This window comes from Chanos chanos, chromosome 5, assembly GCF_902362185.1.
Source record: "Chanos chanos chromosome 5, fChaCha1.1, whole genome shotgun sequence".
Taxonomy (NCBI): Eukaryota; Metazoa; Chordata; class Actinopteri; order Gonorynchiformes; family Chanidae; genus Chanos; species Chanos chanos.
In genome coordinates, this window is record NC_044499.1 from 29983669 (window position 1) to 29999176 (window position 15508).

The following is a 15508-nucleotide window of genomic DNA, read 5'->3' on the forward strand; positions in this document are numbered from 1 at the left end:
TTTTGCAACTTCAGTGTAGATGGAGGGAAAGTAAAGCCCTTTGTTGAATGATGATGGCTGTGTTTTATCCCAGGCATGTTTTCCACTGTTTGCTTTCCAGATAAACTCTCCAACAGACCATTATAGAGGTCACTCCAACGTGCTCAGTGTTTTTTTTGTTTTTGTTTTTTGTTTTTGGGGGTTTTTTGCAACTTTAAACATTTGTCCTTTTTTGCTATTCAAAACTAATGAATTAGAGGAATTTTTGTCTTTTTGGAATTATTTTTTTGTCTTGGTTTCAGGGTGACTGAAAGTCAAACATTGAATTTATCTGTTCTAATTAAGAATTACAGACACATTTTTTACAGAGCAATATGAGTTATGGAGTAAGCCCCTAGAGTCGTTTAAAAAATATTTATTTGACAAAGGATATGGAATGTGAAAACTGATTTTATTGCAAAGGAGAAAAAAATGAAAATGGAGAAAGTATGAGGGTAAGCACTTTGTCGGCCTGGCCTGTTGATCTGTGTTGAAACATCCATCTCAGACAAAGATAGTGTAAAGACAGAGAGATGTGGAGGAGGACTACATCTGGAGTATGTTTTGAAAGTGGCGTTTAGTCAGACCTGTTGATTGTTTCCATATGTACTGCATGAATTTGTGTTTTCATTACCTACATTAACATGGCTGCTTTGACTGCATCATGCCAAGTAATTTGCACATTTAAAAAAGCCCCATGGATGTTTATTCTCTGATCTGGATTTGACATATTAGTCGTGTCTGGGGTCTGTGACCTAGCCAGGGTTGGGTAAGTTTTCAGCACATCGCTGTTGGCAAGACAACATGCCCTGCCACATCAGCACACAGCAAACGACGGGCGTCCACTCAGTTTTCATCTGGCCAATTCATTTAAACATGTCTTTCATCTCATCAGCACAAATGCTTTGGATTGTTTTAAAAGCTTTTTCTTTTCTGTCTCGTTGTTTGATGCTTGCAAATCCCGACAGAAAAGATGTTTGTTTCTCATTAAGAAGCAGAGCAAGCCAAATGTTCGTACACTCATTAGAGGGAGAAGAAAAAAGAGATAAACCCAACTTTAATACAACTAAGAGATGATAGAAGCAAAAGGCTAAGGGCATGATGGATGTTTCCTGTTAAAATAGTTAACACTCCCACATAAACATCTAAATTTTTTAAAAAAATGCCAGTACTTATTCATACTGTAGAATATCTATCACAGTGTATTTGTAGCGTGGAATATCTGTCACAGTGTATTTGTACTGTAGAATATCTATTACAGTGTATTTGTACTGTAGAATATCTATCACAGTGTATTTGTACTGTAGAATATCTATCACAGTCTATTTGTACTGTAGAATATCTATTTCAGTGTATTTGTACTGTAGAATATCTAATGCAGTGTATTTGTACTGTAGAATATCTATCACAGTGTATTTGTACTGTAGAATATCTAATGCAGTGTATTTGTACTGTAGAATATCTATCACAGTGTATTTGTACTGTAGAATATCTATCACAGTGTATTTGTACTGTAGAATATCTATCACAGTCTATTTGTACTGTAGAATATCTATTTCAGTGTATTTGTACTGTAGAATATCTAATGCAGTGTATTTGTACTGTAGAATATCTATCACAGTGTATTTGTACTGTAGAATATCTAATGCAGTGTATTTGTACTGTAGAATATCTATCACAGTGTATTTGTACTGTAGAATATCTATTACAGTGTATTTGTACTGTAGAATATCTATCACAGTGTATTTGTACTGTAGAAAAACTATCACAGTGTATTTGTACTGTAGAATATCTATCACAGGGAAAACGTCTCATCCAGATTCGTGTTAAGGGTGCTGCTAATCAAGCTGTTGGCAGGTGGCTCTCAACACTATTACCATATGAGTCACAGGTGGCTCTCAACACTATTACCATATGAGTCACAGGTGGCTCTCAACACTATTACCATATGAGTCACAGGTGGCTCTCAACACTATTACCATATAAGTCACAGGTGGCTCTCAACACTATTACCATATGAGTCACAGGTAGCTCTCAACACTATTACCATATAAGTCACAGGTGGCTCTCAACACTATTACCATATAAGTCACAGGTGGCTCTCAACACTATTACCATATGAGTCACAGGTGGCTCTCAACACTATTACCATATGAGTCACAGGTGGCTCTCAACACTATTACCATATGAGTCACAGGTGGCTCTCAACACTATTACCATATGAGTCACAGGTGGCTCTCAACACTATTACCATATAAGTCACAGGTGGCTCTCAACACTATTACCATATGAGTCACAGGTAGCTCTCAACACTATTACCATATAAGTCACAGGTGGCTCTCAACACTATTACCATATAAGTCACAGGTGGCTCTCAACACTATTACCATATGAGTCACAGGTGGCTCTCAACACTATTACCATATGAGTCACAGGTGGCTCTCAACACTATTACCATATAAGTCACAGGTGCTGTGCATAACAACACTTGTAAGGAGTCATTGAGAAACACATGTAAACATGTATAAATGTTTTTTTTTTGCTGTTAACTTTTATACCCCCTATGATGGCATCATAAAGTAGGTTTATTCCATCAGTCTTACAGGACTGTGCAGTGCACATGTTTTGGGTCAGCTCTGGCTGTCAATCAGCCATTGTGTTTCGCCAGAATCCTTTGTCATTGGTTTCACATAGACCTGCATTTCTTCATTAGTTATTAGTACATGCCTGTGGTTGACCTCCCATCAACCCTTTTTTGTACTAATAAATTGATCATAATGTGTATATATACACCATATGTATATTCAAGTTAATGGTCTATGCGTTAGCTCCTATACATATATATATATATATATATGTATATATATATATATATATATATATATATATATATATATATATATATATGTGTGTGTGTGTGTGTGTGTGTGTGTGTGTGTGTGTATGTGTGTATATATTTATATATATATATCTCAAGTTAGAACAGTATGTCTTTGATTATCTGCAGGTGTGTGGATTATAGGCATGTGTACTCCCTATGTACTGAAGAGCTTATTGTAAGCAGAGCTGACAATAAGCAATGATAGTTTTGTCTTGGGATGGTCACCTTCTCTGGCATCTAATGAAGTTTTATAGATTCTGGATGTAAAATTAGGTTTAACGCCAATACTGGAACTGGAATTAGTGTGCAGTCAGTCGTTTGACTAGTTCCTCATTTCGCAGAGGATGAGAGGCAAGTTTTGGCTGGCCAAGGAAAACATGAGACATGTGAGGCTGGGGGGAACCCCTTTTCACATTTAGTTTTGGTGAAACACTTCGCACATAAATCAGCACTTCCTGTGAAAGTTTCATAGAACCAGGGAGAGTCCCATCACTGGGTGTCTTTCCACTGGGTTTCCCTTATAAAGCCATGCCTCCTCCAGCTGCCCTACTGGGAGCAGAGCTCTGATGACGGCATCACGCAGAACCACACAGCCTGTCACCTATACAGCAAGGCTGTATCCTGTACAACAAAATCTGTTTATGTGTTCTGTTTCCTCTCTCTCTCTCTCACACACAGATGTGTATAGTGTGGTATTTATGCAAGCCATGTGTTAAGGAGCACTTAACTTTGCCTCTTTGCCGCGATAGCACAGCAAGCTTAAGGTCCATCAGGTCTTGTCTCTACTTCTTCTGATAAAAGGACACGTGACCATCTGAGCTGGTGTAATGACCTCATAATGGAACCTCTGTGAGACAATAGCCACCGACTGACCTGATGGAAGCTGTGGGTGAAGCCACTTGGTTGCTACCCAACATGATTTGTTTGTGTTGCCTGGTTGTCGCCAAACAAGAGAAGGCAAACCATGGAAAGGTTAAAGTTGCCCTGCTTGGTTGGTCGTGCTTTGATCATGCCAGCTCTCCGTTTTTTTGACCTGAGTCGTGGCAAGAAAGATGTTAGCTCACGTCATGCTGACAGCTCTGTTTTCACACCACTTAGACTTTCAGAAGTTTCCATGAATTGTCTAAACTGAAGGGTGTTCTAAACCAGAGGCTTCTTCCCAAAAGCTTATATATTTTGAACTGCTTATAGGTTATCAGTTGATTATCTGTGATCAGTTCTCTAAGTCTGTGTTTCGCTGGCCTCTGCAATGAAACACAAGCATCAGTCATTTTTCATAAAAACTGTACCTACGACTAAAATGAAAGATTATTTTTTTAATTAGATCCTGCCTGACCCAACACACTGTTGACATTAAGCATCAATTACAATTGCCCTAAAAGCTTTTCTTTACCCTTATATTGATCTTGTGTGTTTTGTGGCTGTTTAGGTCAGTCTGCAGTTATTCTGTTATGCCATTATTACAGTCATTGAATGTACTGGTAAAATGGTGAAAGTGGGCGTCAATCTCCTTTCCCAGTTCCTCGCCTTGAGAGATGAAAGTGTGTTGTGTTTGCTTCAGTCTGAGAGAAAGGATTCAACCTCTCGTCAAACTCTGTGTGTGCTGCAGTACACATTCACCTAATAGGGCCAGTCAGTAAAATGCCCCAGAAGGGGAAACATAAACAGCCCTTTGTGGTAAATAACTTTTCAGGGACAAGGTTCTCAATAGCCAAATTCCCCTATGCTCTAACACACACACACACACACACACACGCGCACACACACATGTGTACACGCCAAAAGCACAATTGAATTTTTGTCTGACATGGTCAAGCAAAGTCATTTTTCCTCATGCCCCGGGGGGGGTGGGGGGGGGGGGGGGTTGCTTTTCAGTTTATCACCTTTTATTAACCTTAGTGCTGGGATCTGCTTTCTCATTTACAGTCATTATGAAACCCTGGGACAGGATTTCCCCCCCCCTCCTCACCTCACTGTATCATATGCTCTAGCTCACACACTCCCAAAGCTTATGTTATTATGGAAATATGCCATAGGCTAAATCTCTTTTTTCTAATCTGTATAAATTATATGCAGTCTTTTGATAATTTAGGTGCTTTACTCTTTTGTTTTTGTTTTTGTTTGCCTTAAATATTTATTTATTTATTTTTATAAGACAACTTGCTTGATATTCTGAGCAGTACATGTCAGTGGTGCTCACATAATTATCAAAACTTTCTATGGAATTGTGACTGGTGGAAACTGGTTTAGTCATTTGCCATTTCGATATGTCTTTGAAATAACCTCTAAAACCGACTCACTTAATTTGGTAACATGAGTCATTGACGTCACTAAAACTGCTATGTTCCAGCAGGTTTCAAGAAAACATTTTGCCCCCATGAAACACACATTAGAAAGAAAAACCTTCCAGCAAAACAAAACCCTGTCTGTCTGTCTGTCTGTCTGATATTCACTCAGTGCTCACATCCTTGTTTTTTTTCTTTTTTCTTTGGGATAGAGAGAGACTGAATGGAAATTCCCATGTCCTTCTGAGTCTGCAGTGTGTAAAGCCCTTTAAACACTCTGGTGCCTGCTGCCTCCCATTGCTCCCCTGTGTAAAAATAGAAAGTGAGATGGTATGAAAGAAATCCTTCGCTTTGTGTGAAGTGTGCATATCCCGCTCACTTTTTGCTTGGCAGGAACAAAAAAAAAGAGAGAGAGAGACAGAGAGAGAAATGCTGGCTTGGCCCTCCTGCCTGGTTTGGGGCTGTGGATTATTAGCTTAAACCCTCTCTAAAAATATCACTTTGCTTTTATGAAGCTTCGACAGCGGAGACATCTCATGCATTTTGATAGCTTCATATTAAACAGGGACTTTTACTCTGTGGAAAACAGACATTTGAAAGCTCTCCTTGTTATCTTATATGTTTCAACATTGACCTGCGAGATGATGTCATAATGATGAAGAAGAGGAAGAGGAGAAGGCAGGCCTCCAGTGTCTCTCTTGCTCAGTATGTAAGAAATAAAATTCTTTATGTGTAATGTCAGCAGCAACACACTCCACTCCTCTGTTCTGCTAAATGTGAGTTTGAAATAACTCTATGAGTGGAGAGGGTTCGTTTTAGCCAGGGGAGTCCGCAGCTAGCCCTGCTGTTGTTGCGGAACAGAAGGGACACAGGGTCCTTCAGAAGCGTCCTCTAACAGGACAGACAAATTAATCACCCTTCCCAACGCTGGAAAAGGTCCAGCCTGTTTTGTGCTGCTAATGTGACGCACTGCTCTCCCAGTACAGACAGCACAGCTCAAACATCTGCACACAGGCTCATGCGTTGAAAATGTACACGCACAGCTTTGAAACAGCGTGCTCAGTGTTCAAGGGCAATTTTTTCAGGTTAATTTTTGAGCTACGTCAAGTATTGCGTTGTCATCAGCACTCTTGGCCCGTTTAAAATCTAAGAAGAACGTTTTTATTGGCTGACGAGTAGAGTTTTTGAGGCTCCTGGGTGGAACATGTTGTACTCTGTTTGATGATGTTAAATACAAGTGTCAACCTATCTTTGTGAATGATCCAGCTTGATTACACTCAGGGCCCCTGGAGGACCCCTGGATTCACAACCCACACTACCTTCTCTCTTTTTTTTTGGTTCCCCCCTGCTCAGTTCTCTAAAAGGCATGTCAAAGTCTCCCCCCTGGGTCACACTGTCAGGTTAGAGGATTGTTCACTGTGCTAGCATCAACCTACCGCACTCTCAAGGGTGAAATGAAATGAAGTGACTGGGATTCCTGTCAGAGTTTTGTCTTACACAGTCACCAGCCACCCGGCCAAATCCTCCTCCATTTTAGCATACATCATAGAGATACTGCTCTGTATATTAACACCAGCAACAAGAACGCACTTCAGGCAGTGATGCGCAATCTGACCCAGTTTTTAATTGTGTTGAAAGGCCCTTTTTCCCTCCCAACAGCATTACATAAAAATATGCAGAAGAGGAAGTAAAAATACACATAGACATGCTGCCAAAAAAAAGGACCAGTGGCTCAGCCAATCTTGCCATGTTGGTCTGTGGTCAGGTGGAGAGAAAAAATGACCAACTGCAGGGCTAGGTGGATCAAACAGGTGTGGGACTTTGGATGGTTATTGTGATTTGAGCAAAGCAGAATTGACTGGAACCTCTCTGAAAGCAGGGCACAGCTTGAGATAAGTAGCTGACTGATGTGTGTGTGTGTGTGTGTGAGAATGATTGAGTGAGTGAGTGACACAGAGAGAGAGAGAGAGACAGAGAGAAAGATGTCCCCCCGCCATCCTCTGTTTCATCGTAATTAACTGTTCATTTGTGTTCCATTTCAGGAGGCTGCCACATTTGCTAAAGAGGAAGGCTTTGAGGTGAGTCCCCACTAAACACTTCCTAAGATTTAGAGATTATTTTTGCTATGTTTTTAGTTGTTGTTTTATTTTCTTTCTTTCTTTCTTTCTTTCTTTCTTTCTTTCTTTCTTTCTTTTTCCTTCTTTCACTGATAATGAAGTTCTTTTTTGGACAATGATTGATGTGCCATTATACCCGCCAGGGCCCGTGCAGCAGTTGCCATGGCAACCTGGCAGTCGTCATGGTTTCTTTGTTCAGCCAGCCCGGGTGTTATGACGCACTCTGCTAGGTCTGCACCCAGCATCGCCTACAGATGTTATTTATTGAAATTTGAAAAGCCTCTTGGGAAGTCGGGGAAGAGCGAAGGGAAGGGGAGGGGAGAGGAGAAGGGGGGAGCACTTGGAGTGGGGGGGGGGGGGGGGTGCGCGTAGGAAAGGGGGGGTGTTAGCTGGGCATGGTTTCAACTCCATCCTTAGCGACGTTCGACGATGGCATGGCTTGTCAGCCGGCAGAGCTAAAAAGCCATCCTCATTAGTGTCATTACACCGTAGGCTGATACCCCTCTTTTTCCCTCTCTCCCTCTCTCCCTCTCTCTCTCGCTCTCTCTCCTCCTCCAGTGTAGGAACACGCTGTTGAGCTAAGCTCAACCCCCATCCCTGTTTTTAATAGCTAAATTACCACCACCTGTGGTAAGAGATTATGCTAATTCAAATTACACTGCTTGTTAGTATACACAATATACATTTAGTAAGAGGGGCCATCTCTCCCCCAAGTCTTCAAGAAGCGCTCGTTTCGCCTTCTTTATTTCTCTCTGGGGTCTTTTAGGGTGCTTTGCTGCTGCATGACTTCAGATTAGTGTTTTTTTAGATCTTCTCTGATAGCAACGCTGCGTTTGCATAATGTGGGACTGGGTATGCTAGGTGAATAATTGTCATCCCAAAAGAGACGTAAGGACACAGGCAGCCTTAAGGAGAGGAGGAAAAAAAAAACCCCAGAAAAAAACCAGGGGGGAGAGAAGTGGGATAAAAAGCTAGCATCAGTGAAAGTACGCAGAAAGGGCAGAGACACTGACACTTACAGAGCTAACTACTTCACTGGCATTTTCTCTGTCTACTTGATTTGACAAAGCACTTAGCCAAATTATCAGGGGTAATTGGGGATATTTTTATTTATTTATTTACTCATTTACCTATTTATTTATTTTTGTGTCCCCTCTCCCCCTGCAGATAATGACAGTGTTCCCACTTAAGTCTTTATAGATTGGAGGCTATAACACCCCTTTCATGTAGATGAGGCATATGTTTGATTTCCATGTAATTCTGTATCTTTGTAGCTTTCCACATTATGTATGAAAATCTGTGTTAAAAAAAAAAGATGATGCATCCAGGAGAAATGATTCATCCATTTTCCTGTGACAGAGGTCTCACCCTGAATGAATTCATTCACCAGTTCGAGGACCCCCCCACCCACCCCCCCAAGAGGGCTTTACTGTGGGCCGGTTAAGATGATCAAATGCAAGCAGAGCTGGAGAGTGCAATTGCTGAGCTGAACTACAACTATTGATTGTCCCTTGTGCAGAAAAGGAACATGATCACAACCAGTCACTTCTCCCTCAGTCATAAGATAACAGGCTGTCCCCTGACAGCTAGTCATAGCTATCTGCTGGAGCATCTCTGGATCAGACCACTAATCGTGTCGATAATCATCTCTTTCAAATGGTACAGGCCTCAGCTCTGTGAAAGATGAGGCGTAATTTACTATCTCCCTCTCTCTCTCTCCGTTTAACAAACATATCGTAATAGATGTCAGACATATACATTTATTAATTTGTTTTGTTATTTTTTTTGCTGGTGGCTGTTGTGTTGTGCATTTTTTAACGGTTTGATACCGCCTACACATCATGTCAAGAGACTCGTTTGTTGACGGAACTGCTGAGCTTCTTGACAGTTGGAAAGCTGGTCCACTCTCCTACCAGTAGTGTGTCCAACCTCAGGTGGTAAAACGGGTTTCCTGTGACAAATGGCTTGTAGCTGTTGCCTGCTGTCACCTCTTCGTTAACCTTCCCCATTAGCTCTCACCAAAAGCCTTGCATTGTCCATCCCTCTTCATAAAGTCTCATGATTCTAATGAAGACACTTTTGGGAAGTGTTCAAGTGCTGTTAACCCTGTTGGCTGTACTGTGGTGTGTTGTCCTGACAGTAGCCCAGGGCTCGGAGCTGTCAGAGTGATTGAAAAGACGTGGGTTCGATTCCCAGCTGTGACAGGGCAAATGTAACTGTATAACAGGGTTTGGAGTCTCAGTGTTTTCCGAATTGAACATATTTCTGATGTAAAATTCCACATTGCTCTGTCTTCATATTTGATTTCCATTACTATGTTAACATTCTCTTTCATCTGTCTTCTCATTATCTTGAGGAGACCCCTTTCCCCCATCACCAGCGGACCCCTTTCCCCCATCACCAGCAGACCCCTTTCCCCCATCACCAGCGGACCCCTTTCCCCCATCACCAGCGGACCCCTTTCCCCCATCACCAGCGGACCCCTTTCCCCCATCACCAGCAGACCCCTTTCCCCCATCACCAGCAGACCCCTTTCCCCCATCACCAGCAGACCCCTTTCCCCCATCACCAGCGGATCCCTTTCCCCCATCACCAGCGGACCCCTTTCCCCCATCACCAGCGGATCCCTTTCCCCCATCACCAGCGGACCCCTTTCCCCCATCACTAGCATCACCAGCAGACCCCTTTCCCCCATCACCAGCAGACCCCTTTCCCCCATCACCAGCAGACCCCTTTCCCCCATCACCAGCATCACCAGCAGACCCCTTTCCCCCATCACCAGCATCACCAGCAGACCCCTTTCCCCCATCACCAGCGGATCCCTTTCCCCCATCACCAGCGGACCCCTTTCCCCCATCACTAGCATCACCAGCGGACCCCTTTCCCCCATCACCAGCAGACCCCTTTCCCCCATCACCAGCATCACCAGCAGACCCCTTTCCCCCATCACCAGCATCACCAGCAGACCCCTTTCCCCCATCACCAGCGGATCCCTTTCCCCCATCACCAGCGGACCCCTTTCCCCCATCACTAGCATCACCAGCGAACCCCTTTCCCCCATCACCAGCAGACCCCTTTCCCCCATCACCAGCATCACCAGCAGACCCCTTTCCCCCATCACCAGCGGACCCCTTTCCCCCATCACCAGCATCACCAGCGGACCCCTTTCCCCCATCACCAGCAGACCCCTTTCCCCCATCACCAGCGGACCCCTTTCCCCCATCACCAGCATCACCAGCGGACCCCTTTCCCCCATCACCAGCATCACCAGCAGACCCCTTTCCCCCATCACTAGCATCACCAGCGGACCCCTTTCCCCCATCACCAGCGGACCCCTTTCCCCCATCACCAGCGGACCCCTTTCCCCCATCACCAGCAGACCCCTTTCCCCCATCACCAGCGGAGTTCCATCCCGGTTAACACTCCACACTCCCAGCTGGTTAAGACTCCACACTCACTACTTTCCACCCGGTCACTCTTGGAAAAGGATTTTAACCCCTAGGTTTCCTTCTCTGAGTCATTATCAAAGACCCATGTTCAATGCCAAAATGTCACACACACTCACTTGTGTTCTTTGTACCTTCAGAAGTTACTAGAATTTTGAACCAAGGCGTTGCTTCCCTTTTACAGCTGCCTGTCAGGGGAGACTTTCCATTTGACAAAACAAAACAGTCATACTAAAAAAAAAAGAAAAAGGAAAAAAAAAGAAATGGCACGTCCCAAAGAGTTCACTGCACGTTATTGTGGTAGACTGATCAGCCATTGGCCGGGCAAGTACTTTCTGTCAAGCTGTTTCAAATCAAACCCAGCACGGGGACTAGTGAGCTCCCGGAGGAGTCAGCTCTGTAAGGGTTTTTTGTTTTTTAACCAACACTCTGGAGAAAGGATAGAAAGAGGCCAAACCAGTGTTGCAGAGGGAGAGAGTGATAGAGATGTCCCTACCTGTTCCTGGCACATGCTGATGGGTTAATGACGAAAGTTTCACTGACAGATGGGAGTGTGTTCACCACTCTCCTCCTGATCAAAGACACACACACACACACACACACACACACACACACACACAAACACCTCCTGGTCTCCAGGCACCTAGAGAACCATTCTCCACAGATGTTCCAAAGCAGTGATCTTTTTTTTCTTCCAGGAGGAAAGAGTATACACACAGACACTCTCGCGCGCGCACACACACACACACACACACACACACACACACCACATCCTTAATGGAACTGAGATGTAGTTGCAACAGACACACAGAATCACTATTAAAAAACAAACAAACATATTTTTGAAAGAGCAAATATAAGCTCATACTAACAAATCAAGACTGGATGATTATAGTTTATAATTAAATGCATAGTTATTATTATTAAGTTAATTTTCCTGTGATTGATTTGAACATGCTACCTCTATTTGCTGTTTGCAGACTGACGACATCAGAGAGATTGCGAAGATGGTCCAAAATCTGCCAAAAGTTAACAAGAGCAGGCAGAGAATTGTGGTTTTCACTCAGGGTAGAGATGACACTGTGGCAACCGTTGGTAGGTAACATTTTTTTCTCCCCTTTTTCTTCTTAAGTGCATGTAAAAAAAGGAACTACAATGTTTGTGACCTCTGTCTTCATGTTGCTCTGTATCCTGAACCAGGACTGTACCCACTGCACTTCTCCTCACCTTTGTCGTGTAACAACCTTGTCATATTTAGAGATTTTCATCCAAAGGAACATTCTCAAACAGTTCTAGAACATTCTAGAGCAGTTTTTACACTGAAGTCTTTGAATGAGTGTCACTGAATATTTCTCATGTTTATCACTGACACCATGAAAGAGAAGAAACTGTCATATACTTTCATTTTCTTTCTTTTTTTTTCTTTGAGCTGAGTATTAGGCATGATGCCAGTCAGCATAGTTGTGTTGTGATTTCTAAAGTGCCAAGTCTTTCTTTTACAGCTCACTCTGGTCCCAGTAGTGCTGTATTGGCATTTTTTATCAGCGCTGGGACGTATTAAAAGACAGTGTCATCGTAACTGAGCAGGGTTGGCCTAAAAGAGAGAAAGAGAGAGAGAGAGAGTGAGAGAGAGAGAGAGAGGGATGGCAGGAGACAGCGGAGATGATGGTCTCATATTACCGCGCTGAGCCCTGGGCTTTTGTGGAGAGCTGCGGGGAGTCTCTCCGTGTTGCCTTTGCTGGGCGGGTCACAGAGGAGAGACGGCCTCAGGTACAGCGTCAGATCCATCACACGTCAGTAGGGGACTAAGCCAGAGCAGACACAGCTATACATAGCCACGCTGTCAAGGACTTCAAAAAAACATGGGGAAAAATTTAGCCAAAGGAGGGAAAATCCACTTTGACCTCATTTCAAAGTTTCAGTCCTGAAATGTTCCCTTATGGGGCTTGCAATGAATGTCTATAAGTACCTAAGACTTAAAAAAACACCAGCATAACCCAATATGAAAAGATTTCAAGAGGTGTTATGAGGCTCTGGTTATCACGAGTTAATATGCACTACACGCATGACTATGACTGAAATAGGAATTTTATTGTGTGAAGTGCATATGAAAATAATATGACCAATTAGCAGTTTAGTGTGAACCCTTCCATCCCAACCTAACCTATGACCCTCCTTCTCAAACAGGACTCAGGTCTCACTCTGTTTATGTCTCTTTAAGAGCACTGATTCTGTTATAGTTTGCCTGCCTTTGAAGACACACAATGTCAAATACTGACATTGTGTTATGTGTCATGCTCCAAAAACCCTGTTTCTGTTAAAATGCATTTGATGCATTGCACTGTGCATTTGATAGAGCTCCTGTTTATCATCCATTGTGTGTGTGTGTGTGTGTGTGTGTGTGTGTGGGTATGTTAGTGAGTATATGTGTGTGGGTGGGTTTGTGTATGTGTCTGTGTCTGTGTGTGTTTGTTTGTGTGTGAGTGAGTTTATGTGTGGGTATGTGTGTGTATTTGTGTATAGTGGGGATGAAGGGCTTTCAGGCTGCCGTATCTTCAGCGTTCTTCACCAGAGACCAAAACTGTTTTGGAGTGTCTCGGTTTTCATGTTGATCTGAGCAGCAACGAGTGTTGTTTTTTTTTTTTTTTTTTTCGAAGGAGGCCATCCAGTGGAATTCTCCAACCCTGTAGGTTTGAAGGCAGATGAAATAATCCACCCTCCCCTAGGTGTTGGCCAGTGATGGATTGTTCAGACCTCCCCCCACCCCCCCCCCCCCCACTGCTTATTTCTCCTGAAGACAGAAAACATATTCTTCTGCGAATTTTATATAAAACACAAGATGAATGGAGGAGGGTTGAGAAACATTGTGTTTCTTTCATTAACAATGGCAAACATGATAAATGTCAGAGAATGTCCTGGAGTGGGAGGGTCCTGTGGGGGGGGGGGGGGGGGGGGGCGATGGATTTGCTGAGGGGGGCATGCATGGATGAGATAGTTGTGACGCTCTGCGGACCTGCTTCAACAGACGAAGCGATATGTCTCTGAGTGCAGCCAAAAAAATGTCAGCGTTAGAACGAGAATTAAAGATTCTCATTTCCCCCAGGCATGTGGTCTAATAAACTTGATCTCTCTTTTTGTTTGCAATTTGTTGTCGTCCCACACCCCCCCACCCCACCCCCCACCCCACCCCGCCCCCGTCAGGGTTTGATCGTTCGCCAGCATCGTCGTGTCACATTAAACCATTTTCCAGTGATTAAAGACAGCACAATTCCTAACCCTGTTGGATAATTTGCAGACAACAACAAAAAAAGAGACAGAGAGAGAGAGCCTGTTAGAGGGAGAGAAAGACATCAATTTGTTATTGTTATGGTCTCTGTTCCCCCCACCCCTCGCCACCTCCAACGGCTTTCATTTGAATCCTGATTCAGGGCCTCGTTATCCTGTGGCTCCCGTAATACGTTTTAATGAAGGCTTGAACTCAGACGTTTTTCCTGTCACTGACACAGCTGAACTACACACACCACTTCTGCTGATACACCTATTAAGTGCACTAATTAAGAGCGCAGTGCTCTGAACTCTAACACCACAAAGATCCAATAGATGATGGTGCTATGGTGAAGTGGTGGAGTTATGGGGGGTGGAGGCCAGTTGGTCCTCTAATCAGAGATGAGGAGATGATTTGGCCTTACCAGGCACTCTGGAGTGTCCCTTCTCTCTGGGGGTCAGAGTGTATCTTTGAGGTGAGGGGGGGGGGGCACAGAGTGTGCCTGACTTCTGTCATTGTGTGTCTCTGCTGGGGTAGCAGGAGCTGCTCAACAAAAAGTATGCCTTGGTTCCAAAGAGATCTGAAGAAAAAAAAAAAGCAGGGGTGGTTGTGGTTTACGCTCCTACACTTCTTAAACGAGACGTTTGATATTGGGAAATTATCGGCTTGAGTGCTGTCAGCATTATCACGCTCTTTAATGAATGGAGGAGAACACAGGACTGTATCTGTCAAACAGGATCGAAGGTAAAAGCACTGAAAGAAAATGAATGATTTGGTCCATCAACCTCAGAGCTTCCTGGTTTATATATTCTTCAAGGCCTACAATTTCCTTTCAAGAAATAAATATTGTTTCATTCTTTAGAGTGGAAATTCACTCTTAAAGATCTGAGCTTTCAGTTCCTCGATTCCAGTCTAGCAGTTTGTTTGGGTGAAAATGTTTTTTTAAGCATTTTGTTCGAGAGAATCAAAGACCTTGCACCTGTCAATCTTTACTCAGAAAGCCGTTTAGTTTCTGTTTGCTTGTGAGTTGTTCCGTTCTGTGTGAAATGAATCTACATTTTTGAGGGACGTTCATTTTACCATGCTCACAAACTCAGGACAGACAGAAATGAAAGTCATTACAGTAAATGCTGAGGTTAACAGGTCACAATGGAACCTGTGGAACATTTCCCACTATCGAGTGGAAAAAAGAAGAAATCTTGTGAGATTATGCTTTCATTCTCTCTCTCTCTCTCTCTCTCTCTTTCCATTTTTATCTTCAGCAGAGCATTGCTTTGCAACAAGTCTAGTCATAGAACTTAATCTCAGTCTTCAGTTCTGTAGAATGGAGATGTTTGTGGTGATAAGAAGACAGATTAAATGTCAACTTGCTGCTAAACTGGGGTGCTTGCCAGGAAAGACAGAGAGTCATGTTTTCTCTAAGTGTCATAATCTGCCTATTACGCTGCCAAAAGATCTAGAGAAACATTTATCAGTCTGTAAAGATAAAGCTGAAG

General features: G+C 43.2%; 1 protein-coding gene across 2 annotated transcripts in view; it reads left to right on the top strand.

Annotated features, from left to right (window-relative positions):
- Positions 1-15508, top strand: part of adkb (adenosine kinase b) — a 110840-nt gene that overhangs the window by 88220 nt on the left and 7112 nt on the right. For both annotated transcript variants that reach the window (XM_030774183.1, XM_030774184.1), the window contains exons 8-9: positions 7227-7262; positions 11728-11842. In XM_030774183.1, coding sequence (XP_030630043.1) covers positions 7227-7262; positions 11728-11842 — 151 coding nt within the window. The remainder of the gene's footprint in view (positions 1-7226; positions 7263-11727; positions 11843-15508) is intronic.